The 19,414-nt window shown below is 41.0% G+C and overlaps 1 protein-coding gene across 9 annotated transcripts in view; it reads left to right on the plus strand.

The window, feature by feature from the left end:
• Positions 1 to 19,414, plus strand: part of LOC310689957 (uncharacterized protein) — a 621,685-nt gene that overhangs the window by 79,594 nt on the left and 522,677 nt on the right. For 3 of the 9 annotated variants that reach the window (XM_083468580.1, XM_083468578.1, XM_083468581.1), the window contains one exon: positions 1,343 to 1,421. The exons of 4 other annotated variants lie outside the window; for them this stretch is intronic. In XM_083468580.1, coding sequence (XP_083324706.1) covers positions 1,343 to 1,421 — 79 coding nt within the window. Of the gene's footprint in view, positions 1 to 1,342; positions 1,422 to 18,893; positions 18,989 to 19,414 lie in introns of all 9 variants that reach the window. 2 more of the 9 variants (XR_014517727.1, XR_014517729.1) reach the window with 1 other exon arrangement.

The following is a 19,414-nucleotide window of genomic DNA, read 5'->3' on the forward strand; positions in this document are numbered from 1 at the left end:
TTCTCCATTCCTGGTTTGAAGCTTTTTGTGTTTGGTGTCAAGTCTGAATCTGAAATCAAGGTACTGGCTTGCCACGAAGCAGGAAGAAGAATCTATTATCACGGGAACCGTTCTCCTCTTGCATGGTATTAGTCAACATGTATCTTAAGAAATGTGGACGCGTCGCCTTCCCTGTCTCCTCTGGCTATCTGGAATAAGCCCATCATTCAGTTACATGAATTCAGTAAGGAACAAAAAGGCCCATAAACTCTAGGAGGGAAAAACAAAGGCCAGAGATGACATTAAGCATATTGAAGGCACGGTTACTCCTATATCACCTCAGGGCAGGACAACCAAGCATGTTGTGGCAATTTTTTCCACAAAATCCTGACACTTCAATGATGGGTTACGGAGTAAGGCTTGTCATCCATAATGGCGCAGGGAAAATATTCTTGCCTTAGGGTGAAATAAACTTCTTTGCCTGACAGATTCAGTTTATAGCTGCAGATGCGGAGGTTAACAAATTCTGTCCTTCTCGCCCTTGGTATGCGGCTCTGGGCCTCTCTTTGGGCGTGTGGTACCTTTTAAACGACGCACCCTTTAATATGAAGAACTTTCATAATACAGAAGGAAAATGTATCAACTGGATGCGAAAGGACAAAAGGTTGCTGGTTCTTTTCTGGTATAAAACTTGGATTCTCTCAACAGCGCTCACGTTTCCTGTTGACCCTTTTGCTCGAGGCAAAAGGGTTTCATTAATAACTTTCAACTAGAGTTTTATATGAGCTGATAGTTTTAAAAACCCAGTATTTGACTTCCTCTCTCCTGTTCTAATCATACCATTTCCTGTTAATCACATAGGGGAGACTGATCCATTAGGGCACTGCTCCACCAACCTCAACCAACCATTTCCCCTTCCCTGTATGCCTTCATTTCAGTTCTTTCTTACAAACAGGGACATAGTGTGGAGGGTGCCAGCGGGGCTGGGGCCCTAGGTGCACAGTTTCTGAGGGGGTGCAAACCAGGCACCCCCAGCCCTGACCAGCCCAGTGCTCCTCTCTGCCTGTCCTGGGCCACTTTGGCCAGCCGGGCTCCCCCCTGGGCTGGCGACTCAGCGCTGCTAATAAGCAGTCTAGGTTTATGGCATGGCCCATCAGCTTCCTTCTCAGTGCTGCTGCCTTTGTAGAATTCAGCAGGCCCTACTACCCGTCTCAATGGGCACTAGCCATCTAATAACATTCATTACAATGATCAAAACAAAGGTCCAGCACAGCCAATGCTACACCATGTTTTAGACTTGCGAGAACAAGCTTTGGTGATCCTCAGGTTCTCACACTGCCCCTGTTCTGCTCCTTCACATTAGGAAAGGACATCAGAACTTTCACATTCAGCTAACGGGCAGCTTCTCAGTTATGTTTGATGTTGGGAAATCATGTGGTGTTGTAAGTGTAATTAGTGAACAAATCAGGGTCTGAAAGCATGGCTTGATGTCTTTTCATTGGATTTTTCTGAGGAGCAATTTAAATGGGAGGTTCTCAGTCTTTCTAGAATCATGTTCCATTGGCAGCCATGTAGCTCCCATAACGTTAGATCACAGATTCCCAAAGTGATCAATATTGCCCCCCTTGGGGTTGAGGGGACTGTGTAGGGGTGAATAAAAGACTTAGGGGCCAATGGGGAATTGAAAAGGACATGGGGTGCACAAAAAATTAATTAGCCTCAGAAATAAAGGGCTTGAGGGGAGAGACTCCATCAGGCAAGGCCTCTTTCCACCTGCCTTGCCCCACCCTCTAGTCTCTGCTTCTCAATTTGTATTGTGTTATTTTATGTACTGTGGCTTGCAGTTGTTTTACTGATTATAGTTTAGAAATTATTTATTGTAACTGTTGAGTGGATTTCTGTTTAACTTTTATATGTTATTATTATTTAATACTATTATAATGATTGTTGAATATTACTTTTTGATGTAGGTTGCCTATTTTAAAGTTGTTTTATTATCACATTTTTGTATTGCATTAGATTGTTGTAATATGTACATTTTTTGTTTCTTCAGCTTGTAAACCGCCTTGAGTATTGTAAGATAGAAAGACGGTATACAAATTAAAAATGATGATGATGATGATGATATATAGAGTGACCTCTCTTGCCAGTTAGGAACCTCTGTATTTAGTAAGAAAATTCCATTCCAATTAAAGTGCATCATGCCTATCCATCGCATTAGAGAATATTACAAAAGTATGGTATCATTATTATTTTCACTTGTTTTACTTCTCTATTTTTACATGGGGATGGGGATGAATGAATGTTGAATATATATACTGGTATTTCTTGACTTTATTTCTATTTACGTTTCTAAGAATTTGAGTTGAGCCGATGACAACTTTAGAAGCTCATCTGAGGGGTCAATGAACTCAGAAGTTTGGGAAACCCTGGTTCAGTGGCAGCTGAATGCTCAATCCACCCATATATCGGATTGTCATTCCTTCACGGAGAAACTCCTGTCATATTTCTGTTCCTTGCTTTATTTTACACATCACACAGATGTTATAGCATTGTTTGTAGAAAATCTGCACTAAATTGTGTTCAGTGTCACTGACAGAATCATCTAGGCATGAAAATTGGTATACAGTTTGAGGAAGCTAAACTCAATAGCGCCGTACAACCATAAATCGAAACTATCTGTTCCTTGGTTGTCAAGCAACAAGTGACATGTTTTCTTTTCCCTGAAATTGTACAGCTACATTTTCCTTCTGGAACGCCATGATTAGCTCTGGTTGTCAGTATTATACTTGCCCTCAAAAAAAGAAGTAAGGAGTGGAATAAGATCACTGTCTGTGCATTTAAAATGGAAGCAGTGACTCCATTGATACAAGTTGGTGGCTTTTCACTACCCCTTAGCTGAATATCCCGTAGGATATTTTTGAGAGCATTGTATTGTGTCTGAATATTTTCCTGTTTTATAAAACACATCTCCTTCCTTTAAAACAGCAGTGATTTGTTTTTTAAAGTATGCTTAATGCTTGTGGGATTCTCAATGTCTTTTTCATGCAAAATCCCTACTTAACACTGTAGTTAGTTAACATTTTGCATCCAATAACACCCCCCCTCCACTGCCCCGGTTGTAACTCTTCCGCTTATTACAGAAGCTGGAATTTTGTACCTGTTTCCGAATCATAGTTGTTTATAGTGCCACCAAAAAAGAGCTGACCTTTGACGTCACTGGGAAGTTGACATAGTCACATTCTTAAAATATGGTCTCCTGTTTACTGCTGTGTTCATCAGAGAAAACTGGAGCGAAGGATACACTGAAACCGATACGAAAAAGCCCAATGTGCAAATGCTTTACAGCATTTAAGGGAGACGTGGCTTTACAATTCATCACATCCCTAATAGCATTTCAATAACTTTTCATCAGTTATTCAACAATAACAGCATTTTGGGCAGCATGCTGATGTCCAGCTTCATGCATTTCCCTACTATACCAAAATGCCAGTTATTTTAAGTTACATGAAACATTTCCCTGCACCCCCAGATATTGTATTTATCAACCATTTCAGGCCCTCTGTTTCCTGGTTGATGCTGACCTGATACAGGGTCTACTTGGTGTTTTCCTTCTCTTTTAAAAAGTACTGGTTTTTTTTAAATATATACAATTTTTTTTTACAAAGTAATAATCATAAATAAATAAGAATAAAAATGTGCACCCCACCTCCGAGACCATTCCATTGTAACTATCCAACCTGCCAAAATTTCAACACCTCTTGCGATGGTTTGGCCCCTTTCCGTTTTAACAGTACGAATTCTAAAAACACCCTCAAAATCATTTCTCCTGCATATTACCCATCTTACCTTAATGATACATGTTAATTTATCATTAATAGTTATATCCCACACCTCTTTATACAATTCTTCCATTTTATATCCTGCTTGCCCCTTCCACTTCTTGGCTATAATAATTCACGCACCTGTCACTAAATTTGTGAGCAAGTCCTTCATAGTCTGTGAACCTTCCACCCCATTGTAAATTGATAATAATGCTACCTCTGGACATTTTTGGTTTGCTTTAACCCAGTGATTAACACCCTTTGTAATTTTTTTTACATAGTACTGTTTTAACATTTTGATGTTTGAAGCCCTGGGCTTCTCTGGGAGGAAGGGCAAGATAAAAAATGTCCTAAGTAAATATTACTCAATATTACTCCTATTGTGTTGACATAGGCTGGGTTCAAATGGTGTGGAGAACCTTTGTGAGTGCAGCAGAAACTTTGCTTCAAACATTTGCTCTTCAACACATGGAGGGTGGTAGGATTGGATATGGTGATGCACAGTTGCGGGACTTGGAGTCTTAAATTTCAGTGGCACCCTGTGCGACGCCAAAAATCCTGCACCCCCGGCCTCTCACCTTTTAAAATATGATGTACAGATATCTGTACAGTCGTACCTTGGCTACCAAACGCCTTGGGAGTTGAACGTTCCAGCTCCTGAATGATCGGAAACCGGAAGTGACTGTTCTGGTTTTCGAACGTTCTTTTGGAAGTTGAACATCCGACGAGGCTTCTGCGGCTTCCAATTTCCTTCAGCCAATCAAAAGCCGCACTTTGGAAGTCAAACAGACTTCCGGAACAGATTCTGTTCGACTTACGAGGTATGGCTGTATATTACCTTTGTTTTATTGGTTTTAACTGTGTGGATACTTATCAATTGCCTCGGAGGCCCAAAGGTGCTGTGAACGTGTGGGTTTGTCCGTATACTATTTATCTATAACCAGGGCTTTTTTCAGCCGGAACTCACCGGAATTCAGTCCTGGCACCTGTCAGGTGGGCGCCATTTCCGTTATAAGAGAACAAGGGAAGCGTTCATGGTGAGTCCGGCACCTCTTTTTCTAGAAAAACGGTCTATAACTAAAATATCAAGGTGGGGGTAGGTAATAAAGTTCTATGTTATATCTTGACTCCAGTCCCTCATCTTTCATGGTATCCTCATATGTAAGTTTTAGAAATGCGAAGGGCTTTCGAATATGGATATACATTTGGTGTAAAAACCACACTCAAAGATAATAATGACTGGAATATGAATTGCTGAATAGGGTTCCTCGGAGGTCAGCCCTCGGTTCAGCTCATTGTGTATTTTGGATGAAAGAGTTGACAAATACACAATGAGCTGATAGGCTGCAAAATTATCTCAATAAAGTGGAAAGGATGAGGAATCATTTTAATAACCACCGTGGCCTACAGGTCATAGACCCTTAACAAAGATCGGCAGGCTCTCTTGGTGTTGCTACTTAATTGGGAAGGGTACTTTTCCCTGTAGATGTTAGTGTCAGAATGGTCTCTCTTCCTCAAAAAGGAGAACTTGACGTACCCTCATCTAATGTTGTATATAATGACAAAGACCAGATCTTTCAAAACCTTTCTAGTCTGCCCCCCCCCCCCCCGTAATTAGATAAGTAAGTTGCCAACTGCAGTTTTGTAGAAGTGGCTGAAAGTGACAATGAGGAAAAAATTAATCTCAATGAAGCTAAAAGTGGAGACCCCTATGCACACTTTGTTGGGAATCATTCTCATTGAACACTGGGGTTTGCTTTCAAGTCAACATGCATCGAAGCAGTCTGCAGATATCCCCTTATAAAGACTTGCTGAATAGAGAATATACTACTTTTATTCTCTAAAAACATGGCAAAACATTCTGTCATTCTATTATTATCAGTTCATCGCTGTATTACGGGATGACTACTTAACAATCTGCAGGATTAAAACGTAACGTTATATTTAGCAGGCACGTGAACTGAAGTTGTTCAGTAAGTATACTCAGTGCAAAAATCTGTGCTAGGAATGTTATTCGGCTTTCAGCAAATGATTTAAATGACAGCTAAAAAATGGTAGCAGTTCCAACCTATTTTATCATGCTTACTAAGAACTCGTTATTATGATTAAAGATGTGCTAGGCACAACATGCCAACTGCTTGCTGGTAGCAGAAAATACCTGCTGTTCCTGGGTTATTATCAGCCTTCTTTGGGGGTGGGGGGATCGCATCCTTCTTTTGCAGCGCAGTGAAACCTCTGGCATTTCTTTGCATCTTTAATTCAACATCTCCCCCACCCCTGTCTGAGTGTATTCCAATTTCAGCACGTTGCAAAACAGCAGCCTGTAGGTAAGCAGGCATTGCAAGCATCCTCCATGAAGGAACAAGCTTGGGGTGCTCAGTGATCCAATTCTGTCGCTGGAGGTGATGGCCTGGGGTGCCTTTGCCAACGTTGGTTGGTAAGGCAGATCTGACTGTTACTGGATCGGGATAGTTTGACCAAAGTTGTCCATGCATTGGTAAACTCACAGTTGGGTTGCTACTATGTGCTCTACGTGGGACTAGCTTTTTTATAAATCAAGTGGTATCTTACGCATTCGTAGATATAAGATTACTACTGTCAACAATGATAAAAGTTCAAAGGTGTGCTCTTTGTGAACTAGCTCGTAGTCTCTTTAAAAATTGCTCCTTTAAAAACCATATTTAAAGGAAAAGTCCACTTTCCTTAACTGTTCCCTAACTAAGCTATTTCACCAGGAATTTAAAGCACATTTTAAGAAACAATTTCAGATTTGGGGTTAAGGGGAACCTTATTAGAAGAAATATGTTCCAATTTCTTAACCATGACCCAGGAGGGAACAACCAGTGTGTGTGTGTGTGTGTGTGTGTGTGTGTGTGTGTGTAATTAATTTTTCTGTTTTACAATTTCAAATAAACAATTTACATACTTAAAATATCAATGACTTGCCTTCTTCTCTTTCCTTGGTTCATTTTGCATATCTTTTATCCCTGCATATTTTACAAAAACAATTCCAATTGGTTTTCCATTATTACATCCATCAAATAGGATTTACACTGTTGAATTTATCTTAACTCATTTTCAGCTGTACACAGTTATTTCCCATATATTCAATAAATGTTTTCCAATCTTTTTTAAACGTATGTTCTTCTTGCTCTCTTATTCTATGTTATGTCTGCAAGTTGTGCATATTCTGTCAACTTAAGCTGCCAATCTTTTTTAGTTGGGACCTCGCTCTCTTTCCAGGGAACCACCATTAATCGTCCTGCCCAGATCAGCATCCCAATAGTTTGGTTCATGTTTGCCACTTAATAAACCAATTAAATTGCAATTATATATTTCTATTTCTATTTGCTTTTCCTTGTAGGTCTTTTTTGTATCTGTGTGCCATTCTTCACCTAAGGGTGGGCGGCACCTTCCATCGCCAGTTATTTCTTGGGCTTTCTGAGTACAATGTACTTTATGTGCCAGGTCTCTCCCCCCCCCCCCACCTACAGGAGGTTTTTCCATGAGCTAATTTAGTTGTCACTCCAAACCTGGTAAAAGGATAGCAAGATGGATCGTTAGCCAGTAGCATGTCTAGGCCGGCTATGTGGCGTATTCTTATCTTGTAGGAGTTTTTGAATAATAGTCTTCCACATCTTAATAGAAGTATTTTTACAGTGAAACTGGCTGGTTCTTTTGGAGTTCTCATTTTCCGAGAGGATGAAAGTTGTCTGTGGATACCAGATCAATATAAAAACAAATAGACTATTACATTCCCTGGTAGATCCCTTTGGGAGAAGAGATGGATGCTCTCGAAATTTAATATTCTTGTACACAAAGTTCATCAACGTGGTGGCTCTGCAGCTGAAATGAGCTGCTGTGGGTATTAACGTAGTGAAAACAGATTTTAAAAGTAAGGATGCTTTTGTTCAATGCAGTCTCCTGATGAGATGTAAAAAATACTTGCCGTTGCAAAAGGGATTTATCTTAGATTTAAGATTTATTTATTTATTTGCTTTTCCTTCCTTCCTGGATTTCAAAGTGGTCTAAATGTAGGTTTCCACGCAGTCTCCCATCCAAGCACTGACCAGGCCAGCACCTGTATAGCTTCACTAAGGTGCCTTTAGATCACATTATGAAATTTATTGGTTCAGAGAAACATGTCTCGGACAATGACAATCTGACGCAACGAAATTAATTAGGTATTGCTTTTTTAAAAAATAATAATAATTCACTGGCTGCCAATTAGTTTCCGGGCCCAATTCAAAGTGCTGGTTTCAACCTATAATCCCTAAAACGACTCAAGGACTGCGTCTCCTCGTATGAACCAACTCAGATCCTGCAAACATATTCTGAGATGTGCCTTCTTAGTGTGCCTTCTTCACATGAGGTCCGGAGGGTAGCAACATGAGAACAGGCCTTTTCTACAATGGCTCCCCATTTGTGGAATGCTCTCCCCAAGCAGGCTTGTCTGACGCTTTTGTTGCATACCGTATTTTTCGCCCTATAAGACGCACTTTTTCCCCTCCAAAAATGAAGGGGAAATGTGTGTGCGTCCTATGGGGCGAATGCAGGCTTTCGCTGAAGCCTGGAGAGCGAGGGGGGTCGATGCGCACCGACCCCTCTCGCTCTCCAGGCTTCAGGAAGCTATCCGCTAGCCGTGGGAGACCCAGCTCTCCCACGGCTAGCCGAGACCTTGCCGGCACCCAGAAGCTTGGGGCGCGCTGAGCTCCGCACGCCCCAAGCTTCGGGATTAGCGCAGCGGTCTGCTAGCCGTGGGAGAGCCGCGCGAAGTTGCGCAGCTCTCCCATGGCTAGCGGAGACCTTCCGGCACCCAGAAGCTTGGGGCGCGCTGAGCTCCGCACGCCCCAAGCTTCGGGATTAGTGCAGCGCACCTGGGGGGAAAATCATTTTTTTTCCTTTATTTCCCCCCAAAAAAACTAGGTGCGTCCTATGGGCCAGTGCGTCCTATGGGGCGAAAAATACGGTATATTCAGGTGCCACGTAAAAATACTACTCTTCTCCCAGGCCTTTGGCTTATTAAAAAATCCATGGGCAATCACTGTATAAGGCGCGACAGATATGTGCACAATTGTGCATATGCGCAAAGCACCAAACCCAAAATTAACCCAGAAACGTCATAAAAGACATCACTAAAATGGTGGGGCGGGGGGTTTGCAGGCTATTTCAATTGCACATGATTTCATGCAAGCACGCAATGACCCGAAACACAACCCCCCCACAAATCAGGGCTTGCCTTTATGGTTTTTAAACTGTGTGTGTGGAGGGGGTGTTGTTGTTTTTCTTTGTTATTATAAGATTTGTTTTTGTGCTTTTCTATTGCAAAGTACCCTGTGATTTTCAGACAGAAATTTAATAATAATAACAATGATGATGATGATGATGATAAATGAGGTAAGGGGATTTTACTCACACTCAGAATACACTAATTGAAATCAGTTAATTTAAACAGCGTAAGTCCAGTGAGTTCACTGGGTTTACTCTGACTTAGGTGGCTATCACTCTAGGATTTCACCCATCCCTACTCCAATATGACATTTATAAATAAATCAATCTCATTATTTTAAGAACCATATAATGCATACAGCAGTCCAGAAGTACTTCATAGAATGAAGAATGGGAACATGGTTAAACAGGATATGCTGGCTGATAGGAGTATGAGCCACAATGGAGATTCAATTGTGATATGCCCGTTTACTAGAAGACAGAACTATCTATTCTCAGTATTAAAAGCATTTGGAATTAGTTTCTTGAAATATGTACTAGCACTGGAGAAAAAGAATGATTTATGGGGCCACACTGAAAACATACCTTTCTGTGGGGTTAAATGTGCTCTCAAAATGCTTCGTATTCACATTTTTTTAAAAAAAAGCATGTAGGAAGGAAAGCTCATTTGCACAGGCAAGTCATATACCACGATCTCTTTGAAACATCTTGCCTGTAAAAGCTCATTTCATTTAATAAAAATGGTTTAAACTGCATTTAATGGTCTCTAGTGCGCTTGTGTTAATAGTGTGTCACACTTTGATTATCTGAAAGCCACTAATTATGAATCTGAGTTATGTTTTCACCCTTTTTAGTTTCAGACTGCTGTACAGAAAAATTGCAAGGAGCAGTTAAACAGCGATAATTATTATATAATTTCCCGAAAGTGACTGCAACTGCAGCACTATGGCCCTGGAACCCGGTTGGACAACATTGTTCTGTTAGGGGGACCCTAATGTTCCGAGGCGGTTTTACTTATTATAGAGTCAGATGCAAGCCTGTAATTCTAACTACACTTAAGCCATGCTCTGCTGTGAATACACAGTGTTTAAAAATGAGAATTGGGACAGGCCTGTGCAAGCCCTTTCCTCAGTGTCTCCATATGCATTGTTCAGTTTCCAGTCATCCCATGTTGAACAGTGAAGGCCTGCAGGGGGCTTTTGCTCGCATTCGCTTGAACCTCTAGTATACGTCTTGGTCCAATCAGGGACCATGAAAATGCAGGTCTCCTGGTCGTGGGCAGGGTTTCATTCCCATTGAAGCAATCATGACCAAAAGCCCCCTGCAGGTCTTTCCTGGTCAATATGGAAAGGTCATTGTGGGTTGGATTTGAACGCATGCCGTGTCCATGTACCTATTTTTAAATGAGTGTTCAGGCAAATTCAGCTTTATTCATGAGTAACATCATTATCACCACCATCATTCATTATCCACCCCTAAGGTCCCAGGACAGGTTACAACATAAAAACACAATATTAAAAACAGTTTAGAACAACTTACAAATGGGTCATTTGCCTTATTTAAAAAGGATATTGTACTTCTGGAAAGGTGCATAAAAAGGGAACCAACCATATCAGCTATTCAGGGGTGGAAAGGCACCTAAAGAGGAGCGCATGGTTTATAAAATTGAGCATGGTGTGGAGAAAGTGAATGGAAAAGCTTTCCTGTTTCTCCCATAGTACTAAATCCCATGGTTATACAATGAACTGATTGGCAGGAAATTCAGCCCACACATTTCTTCCCCCTCTTCTCCCTTTACATAAGGCCTGTTTAATAAGTTACTACTTCTTTCACAGAAACCACAGAGACCACAGAAAGGGGTGGTCTCTACAATATATAAAAATACTTCTCCAAGACACTACAAATCCTCACCACAAAAACCAATGGGAATATGGCATTGGATATGAATTAAACCCTACCAAGTTGTCTATGGACTATGGTCTAAACCACCATTTAAATCCAAAAGAAGAGCACTCGTTCTACAACTTAGGTATAGATGGTACCAAACACTACAGAAGCTGGCTCTGATTCACTCTGAAATCTCATGTAAATGCTGGAGAGGCTGCATGTACCTCTACATGTGGTGGGAATGCCCCAGAGTTCAATCCTTTTGGATATCGCTGCTGAAAGAAATTTCCAAAATAATAGAAGCAACTCCAGAACTAGCCCTATTAAATATCTTCCTGGACAACAACAACACCACACACACATTTGACAGGGAGCTCTTAAGTCACTTACTCTCAGCAGCTAGAAATATTGTAACTAGACACTGGAAGGACCTTTCAGGAGTGAACATAAACTACTGGTGCCAAAATGTATGGGAAACTGCCCTATTAGAGAAGTTAACCAACAAACTCAAACTAGCACGGGGACAAGCAAAGGAGGACACCTTCACCCCGATATGGTTCCTCTTTATCACATTAACAGCACAAGCCCTTGCAATAGAACAAAATAACAATACCCCCTATCTCTTCCCCACTCTCCCACTCCCTTTCCCCCAAAACCACAATATGTCTATGACATAAGTGTCTCTCACTAAATGTAAACAAACTGTGAAAAGGATTCTATGAATTGAAGTGGAGATGGTAGATGTACCCTTCCCTGTTTATCGGTTTGTTTTGTAACACAAAAACTCTTTAATAAAAACTCATTTTTTAAAGAAAAGAAACCATAACCCCTGTTCAGGCATTATTTCTCATTCAAGTGTTAGTGAAAGCAGGTACACTTTAAATCCATATTTAGAGAACTAAATAATTGGCCCTATTTTCAGAAGTGCTGAGCTCTTGCAGTTTCTATTGATTTGAAACGGATGTGGAGTTCTTAAAGTTTGACATTTTGTCTTTAAGTGACAGCTCGTCCCTGGAAAAGATTAAAAATAAAGACTTCCCGGCTGTTAAAGAAGCTTTGTGCTCATTTGACCTTTGCCAGGAGGGGAAAACCCCAGAATGACACTGTGCTGATTTAATAATAACACTAACGCTAATTTTAACATGAAGTACCTGAGCAACTTGTTGATGTTCATGCTTTATTGATTTCTGTAAAGGATAACAACATCAGTTAGAATAACAAGTTGCTTGTTTGTTTATAATAATTTTTATTAAATATTTTCCTCGTTCACAAAAGCACATGCATTGTCTCTTTCTTTAGGTTGCGTTTTCTACATAGCAGTTACATCATCATCATCATCATTTATTATTTATACCCCACCCATCTTGCTGGGTTCCCCACATTTCACATTTGTTGTGAGACATTGGTGTGATATGCAGTATAGAGTTGGGAAGAAAAGAGGGGTGGGTGGGGTGGTAAAGCTTATGTGTGGGGTTTTTGTGTTAGCATCACTTGGGATGGTTCTCTTTCTATTTGCTTGTTGTGTTTCCTTGGTGGTGAGTTAGGTTGGGGTGACCTAGGGTGTGGTTGATTGTCTTTGGTTGGTTGCAGTGGGATTTGTTTGTGCATGTGTGAGGAAGGGGGTTGTTGGGTTAAGTTAGCCATATTGAATTGTATGCTGTCAGTGGGTTCATGTTGTCTTGTTGGGCTGTGTATGTAATAAAGGGGAGCCATACGGGAGTGAAGGCATCCTCTTCTATTTCTCCCCATGTCAGTCTATTGGTTAGCTTTTCTAGTAAGGCTGTTTCCCATGCTACTTGATACCAGTGTTCCATGTTTATTCCTGACAGGTCCCTCCAGTTTCATGGCTATGACATTTCTGGCTGCTGAGAGTAGGTGGGTTATGAGCTCTTTATAGTATGAGTGGGCATTGTTATCTTGGAAGATGTGCAGTAGGGCCAGTTCTGGGGTGATTTCTATTATCTGTTTAGTTATTTTGCTTATTTCTTGTATGACTGCTGTCCAGAAGAGTTGAGTTTGGGGGCATTTCCACTGCATGTGGAGGTATGTGCCTTGCTATATAACATTTCCTTTGTTGGGGACAAGAGTGTGTGTAGGTGTGTGCAGCTGCGGGTGGGATGCAGGGTGGAATTGAACATTAGAATCCCCAATATCAGTCCAGCAAAGTTTGGAGGTTACATTTATTGGTAATCAGAGGGGCTAGTTGTTTCACATATATTTTTTACTTTCCTCTCAGGCAAGGATTGTTATCTTACGGTTGTGAATGTGTTGTTTTTGTTATTAAGTGCATTTTTAGTTGCTTTTTTCACAAATTCCCCTCAGTTGTCAAACGTTTTGGAAGTTGAACGGTCTTCTGGAACGGATTACTTTCAACAACCGAGGTTCCACTGTATCTAACTATCCAGTTAATACCATATGGAAGGTATGGAGTTGGATGGAGTTGGTGTTAAGTGTTAAGATCCCAAGACCTCCCCCAATAAATAATGACACCATTGACACAGAATTTAGTTTAAGGTTATTGGCATAATTTTGGCCACAACTTTATTGATTACAGATCATGAGTGGTTTGCTTAGGCATTGGTTCCTGACTGGCTGCATCTGAGCTGGACTCCGACAGACGTCAGTAAGGGAAAACATCCTGGGGGAGCATTGGACCAGGTTCATACTCAAGCTCACCCCAAATGCTCCCAGGGGCTCTGGCGTGGCCCTAACCCCTGGAAGGGGATCGGACAAAAACAAGGCGAGCCCCTGGATTCCTTTAACGGAATACCCTTTCACGCATTGGGAGGGGCAGGTGCTCCAACCTCCCCTCGACCACACCTTGAACCAATGCCTAACTGCCAAACCTTACAAAGTTGTGGCGATTTGCTATGTGGCAGGCGAAACCCAAGTGGCACCAGCCAATCAGCCAAATGGGAAAATTCCTACCAGGCCCCTGTCCCAAGAACAGATGACCCACAGCAGCATAGCAAGGTCATAATGAACCCTAAATAGAGGGAGGGTGGGCGAGTGATCCAGTGCACAAGGCGAAAAAGAGGAAGCTCAACGCAACGTGCAGTGGTATATATGGGTCCCTCAGTTAATGCTTGAAATGTTCCCATTGGCCCGATTTACCTCGGCAACCGAGGGACCACCAATCGGATTGTTGTGACTATCCAATCGCTCCCACCCACAACAGCAGTGAGGTCAGTCTTGGTAATCTCACCGCGACGCGTGCTCTCTGGGAGGAGGACATGATTTCCCATCCAGTTAGAGCAAGTATCTACAGTAGTACCTCGGGTTAAGAACTTAATTTGTTCTGGAGGTCGTACTTAACCTGAAACTGTTCTTAACCTGAAGCACCACTTTAGCTAATGGGGCCTCCTGCTGCCGCGCCACCAGAGCACAATTTCTGTTTGTATCCTGAAGCAAAGTTCTTAACCCGTGGTACTATTTCTGGGTTAGCGGAGTCTGTAACCTGAAGCGTATGTAACCTGAAGAGTATGTAACCCAAGGTACCACTTATTAAGGAGATTCCGCATGATTAACAGGTGTTTGTTTTTAATCCTGAGCTTGGATTCAAAGGGAGCCAGAAGAAGGGAGCATCTGTTTACTAGTATTTCCATATGTGATGTGCTTGTGCACAGATGACCAAGGAATACCAACTTCAACAGGGAGAAAAGAGTCCCTGATAATCAAAAAGCTCCACTTAGGAATAGACGAATGTGTCATTGTTGGTATCACTCCATTTTTCTTATTTCCTCCCAACCCCAATCTTAAAATCAGTTTATCTCCTCTCTGTGTCAGTTTGCATGTACATTTGTTCCAATACACATTTTTTAGCAAGTGTTTTCCCCCTAATATGCATTTTTAACATATTTATTATGGTACACACTTTGCCCTAATATATGCTTTTTTTAAAACCTGTTTTGCCATTGGAGAACTGCATGACAAAATTTTGAAGTTCACGCATTTTGGTTTGCATGTTGTCTTGAGAAATGTGAATTAGATACAGTAGCTTTGCTTTAAAATGTGAATGGAACAGTTTCCCCCCACATTAAGATCAAACTGTCCAGTCCCTTGAAAACTCTCCTAAAATCTTAAGTTTTTTTTATAAGCTTTCTAGGAAGGACTTGATCAAGATTTGGTGAACAATACTTGCGTTTTTGCCGTATTCAGACTCAACTGAAGGTAGTTTTGTGCTGAGGAGAAGCTTGTTGTCTGCAATTCATGTCCTCTGATCTTAAGACAACTCTGTGCCCCTTAAGTTGGAGGCAAGGATTGGCTTGGCTTGATCATGCCTTATTCTGACATCTTGAAACGGCCCTCTGGCCACTGCCAGTAGTGTATGGATTGGTCTTAAATTCCATATGTTCTTTTCATCACCAACATTCCCACAGGCATTAAAAGGAGTTCTGGTTTCAGGATGAAAGCAGAGTAGGGACAGTTTCTTGTGTGATTCAAGCCAGATTTATTCTTCCAGTTTTCAGGCACATTAAATCCACTTGCAGTTTTACAAAATGGGCAAATGGAACCCCCTAAAGAATAATTGACCTGTTCTTAAATTAAGATAAAAGCTATTACACTCATTTTCTTTATTTTGCACATCATATCCCTGGAGTTGTCTCCACTACTGATTATTTAAAATATATATACAGTAGTAGTAAATTCTAAACAAGTCTTAAAATCATCATATGGTCACACAAACAAATTGGGAGTGTGAACCACGAGGCATGTTTCATTTTTTTGAAAGAATATGAGTCGATTGCACAAATTCTTCTTGGAAAACAGACAATGGCCAGGAAAGTTGTGTGCACATATGAAAGAATTCCTTTGGAAATTTTCTTAATGCTCCTAATAAAACTTCATAGCACCTAAGAATTTAAGGAAAGATAAATCTTTTCAGTTGCTTTCTTTCAACAGTGTGGAAAGGAGGCGTGTTGGGGAAAGAGAAGCGACAAGGCCCTGATTTTCTTTTTTGCTGATTTCTGTTTCAGTTAATTCTGCAGTAATTGGATGCACTGTGTCTAATTCTTCATAAATCAACAGCACATTATCACAATATTGACAGTGGCTTTCCTAGCCCCATTGTCTCTATCAAGAGTTATATTCTGCTTCAAAACAATTTGCTGTGAACACCCTTGTTTGTTTGCCACACAAGTCTTTGTTCTGGCTGAAAACTTTGATTTATCACTGTATATAATTGATGGCTGTGGGGTAGGTGGACTATAGCTATCGCTCCTCCTCTTTTAATCTAGCTTTGCCTAGAAATCCATGTCATGGAGCATTCTCAAGGGAACCAGGCTGGGAAATTTTCTGTATGTCCAATGGGAGCCCATTAATCATAGTGAAGAGTCTCTTACTGGCTGTATCCATGTTTGTGAAAGGAAAGTAGAGACCACCTCAGAAGGACTTATCAGGAGAATAGATGTTAAAGCTAATGTATTCATTGTGAAATCACAAAAAACCTTTATGCATCCCTAACGTACCACAACATATTTTTGGAATGGATTTCACTCTTCTTAAAGGCTTTGAACTCAGTAAAAGACTATAATATCTGAGATCAGAACCCAAAGGGATGGAAAATACTATTATTGATTAAGAAGAAGAAACTAAACCACTACTGCTTTCTGTTGTGGAGAAAATAAAATATATAGTAATGAAAACAGCACAGATACTCAATTCTGATAAACTAGCGATATATCAATGCAAACAAGTAAAATTATTTAGATTATTGTGAAGTCATTTGATTACATGGTTAATTTGAAATTGATAATATGATCAGTTAGTAATCAGAATAAACTCCAGAAACTAGATTGGGATGTTGGGTAATGAATAAATTAATATTTCTCCTTATTATATTTCTGGTCCTTCATCCTCATTCCGTTTCCCCCTGCAATAATCCTGGCTGTGATCCAGACAGTTGCATGATTAATGTGTATTGGGCCATTGGACTATTTCACAGCAATCCCCTGCTCCCCACTTGGCAAGCTAGATTTGAAGCTTGAAGTACTGAGGCAGCTGTGAAACACACAAGCAAGAATCTAAAGCTTCTGCATGTGTGGCAGTGTTCGTCGCACTTAAATAGATGTTCAGTATCTTCATTCATTCCACATCTTACAAATGGGACGCTAAGACTGAGAGAGCATGATTTGCCCAGGACTACACCTTAAGATTTTGCATGAGCAATGGTGTCAGTGTTAGAGAGAAGTCTATCACTGCTGTCTTGTGCTCTTCAACATTTCTCTGCTGAAAATAGGGACGTCAATAATAATAATAATAATAATAATAATAATAATAATAATAATATGTTGTTACCTCGGGTTACAACCTAGCAGTTAGAAAGCATGTCAAAGTGCAAGTAAATAAATAGGTACTGCTCCGGCGGGAAGGTAAACGGCGTTTCCGTGCACTGCTCTGGTTCGCCAGAAGCAGCTTAATCATGCTGGCCACATGACCCGGAAGCTGTATGCCAGCTCCCTCGGCCAATAAAGCGAGATGAGCGCCGCAACCCCAGAGTCGGCTACGACTGGACCTAATGGTCAGGGGTCCCTTTACCTTTACCTTACCTCGGGTTACATACGCTTCAGGTTGCAGACGCTTCAGGTTACAGACACTTCAGGTTACAGACTCCGCTAACCCAGAAATAGTACCTCGGGTTAAGATCTTTGCTTCAGGATGAGAACAGAAATCACGCGGCAGCAGTGGGAGGCCCCATTAGCTAAAGTGGTGCTTCAGGTTAAGAACAGTTTCAGGTTAAGAACAGACCTCCAGAACGAATTAAGTTCTTAACCCGAGGTACCACTGTAATAGTAAAAAAAATACCCAAACCATTTTATTGGGTTGCCTCATCCACTCTGGGCAGCTTCCAACATATATAAAAACATAATAGAACAATAAACATTAAAAACAATCCCTGTACAGTTCCACCTTCAGATGGCTTCTAAAGGTTGTATAGTAACTTATCTCTTTAGCTTAGGGGTCACATAACTCCATACCCTTCCAACATTTCTCCAGTGAAAATAGAGACGTGCTAAGGAAAAGCAGGATGTTCCAGGATCAAATCAGAATCTGAGACAGCGTCTGTAAATCTGGGACTGTCCCTGGAAAATAGGGACACTTGGAGGGCCTGCTATCTAGGCCCCATTCCTATATTCATCTTATAGTGTAGTAAAGTTGCCACAAGGCAGTTTTTCACCAGCAGTGGATGTTTCTTCAGAATCTGCTGCCCCTCAAAGGTGAGAGCCAATAAGTTGCATGTCTCAGAAGTGATCAGCAGCAAAGTTATCCAGAATGTGGAAAAATGTGGGAATCAAGCCTTCCTATTGCTAATTAAGCGCTAAGTCTGGCAATCCATTTTAACAGCAAATAAATGATTTCTTGGCTCCGCAGAGCTTTTCAGTGGGCTTAAGTCTTTACCCTAGTACTGCCAGGTTGGCTGACAACCTCGGTATAACGTGCTGATTTATCTGAATTCATTTCCATCAATGACCTCACCATAATGCTAAGTAATGTCATACGTTTGTGACATTGCAACAGCTGTGCTCCACCTTAAGCATTTTTATGCTTGCTCTGTAAATCTTAGAATCGGCCTGCAGTTGCCTTGCATTTAAAGTGGACTTGTAAGGAATATTTTATAAGAAAAATTTGCCCACCGGGGAGAAGTAAAAGAAGCGAACAGACGCTCATATACAGCTTAGTCACTGGCAGTCCGGTTCCTATCCCATATAAATAACCATGAACCATGGGAAGGAAGAGCAATCATAATACAGCATAACAACGACCATTTTGTTTACTAAACAAACAGCTTTAGAAGCTAAATTTAGTGCAGAGCTAAAGAAGAACCAGGGCTTCTTTTCTCATGAATCACCAATGCAGAAGTATACTAAATACGTTTGTTTTAGAGTGAATTACTTTGCTTCATAAAACCTTGTTAACAAAGGCTGAGTACATGGAACACTAACAAAGAATAATTCTACTTTGCCATTTTTGCAGCTGGGTCCTCGAAAGCTTTTGCAAGGATTGCTCAGGTGAACTACCTATAATACCCCCAAGGTGGTTGTAGGGCCTCACAAGAGTGGTGTTTTATGGTGACTGTATTCCGCAACATGTCCTTGACACAATAATAGTGCATTAGTGGTAGATTTATTCTGCTTTAACTATTCTGCAATGCTTTCCTCATGGTGCCACATTTCTGGTATTAAAAGTTACGGTGGGCGGACTGTGTGAACTACAGGATTTCTTCACACAGTTGAAACCACTCTGAAGAGACTTGCAGAGAACCCAGCTCAGAGAGTTAGGTATCCCATTGTGAGTGTTACCAAACAGGAAGGTAAAGGTAAGATAAAGGACCCCTGGATGGTTAAGTTCAGTCAAAGGGGTGGTCTTGTGGACAAATGATGTGGGTGGGGGAGAATGGAGAAAGGCAAACGGAAACATTTATTGCGACTTATTACAACTTCTGGAAGCGCAGACATTAGTTACGCAAACCCATTTGCATCTGTACAGAGATGTAA

This window comes from Podarcis liolepis (assembly GCF_965112155.1).
Source record: "Podarcis liolepis genome assembly, chromosome: 12".
Taxonomy (NCBI): Eukaryota; Metazoa; Chordata; class Lepidosauria; order Squamata; family Lacertidae; genus Podarcis; species Podarcis liolepis.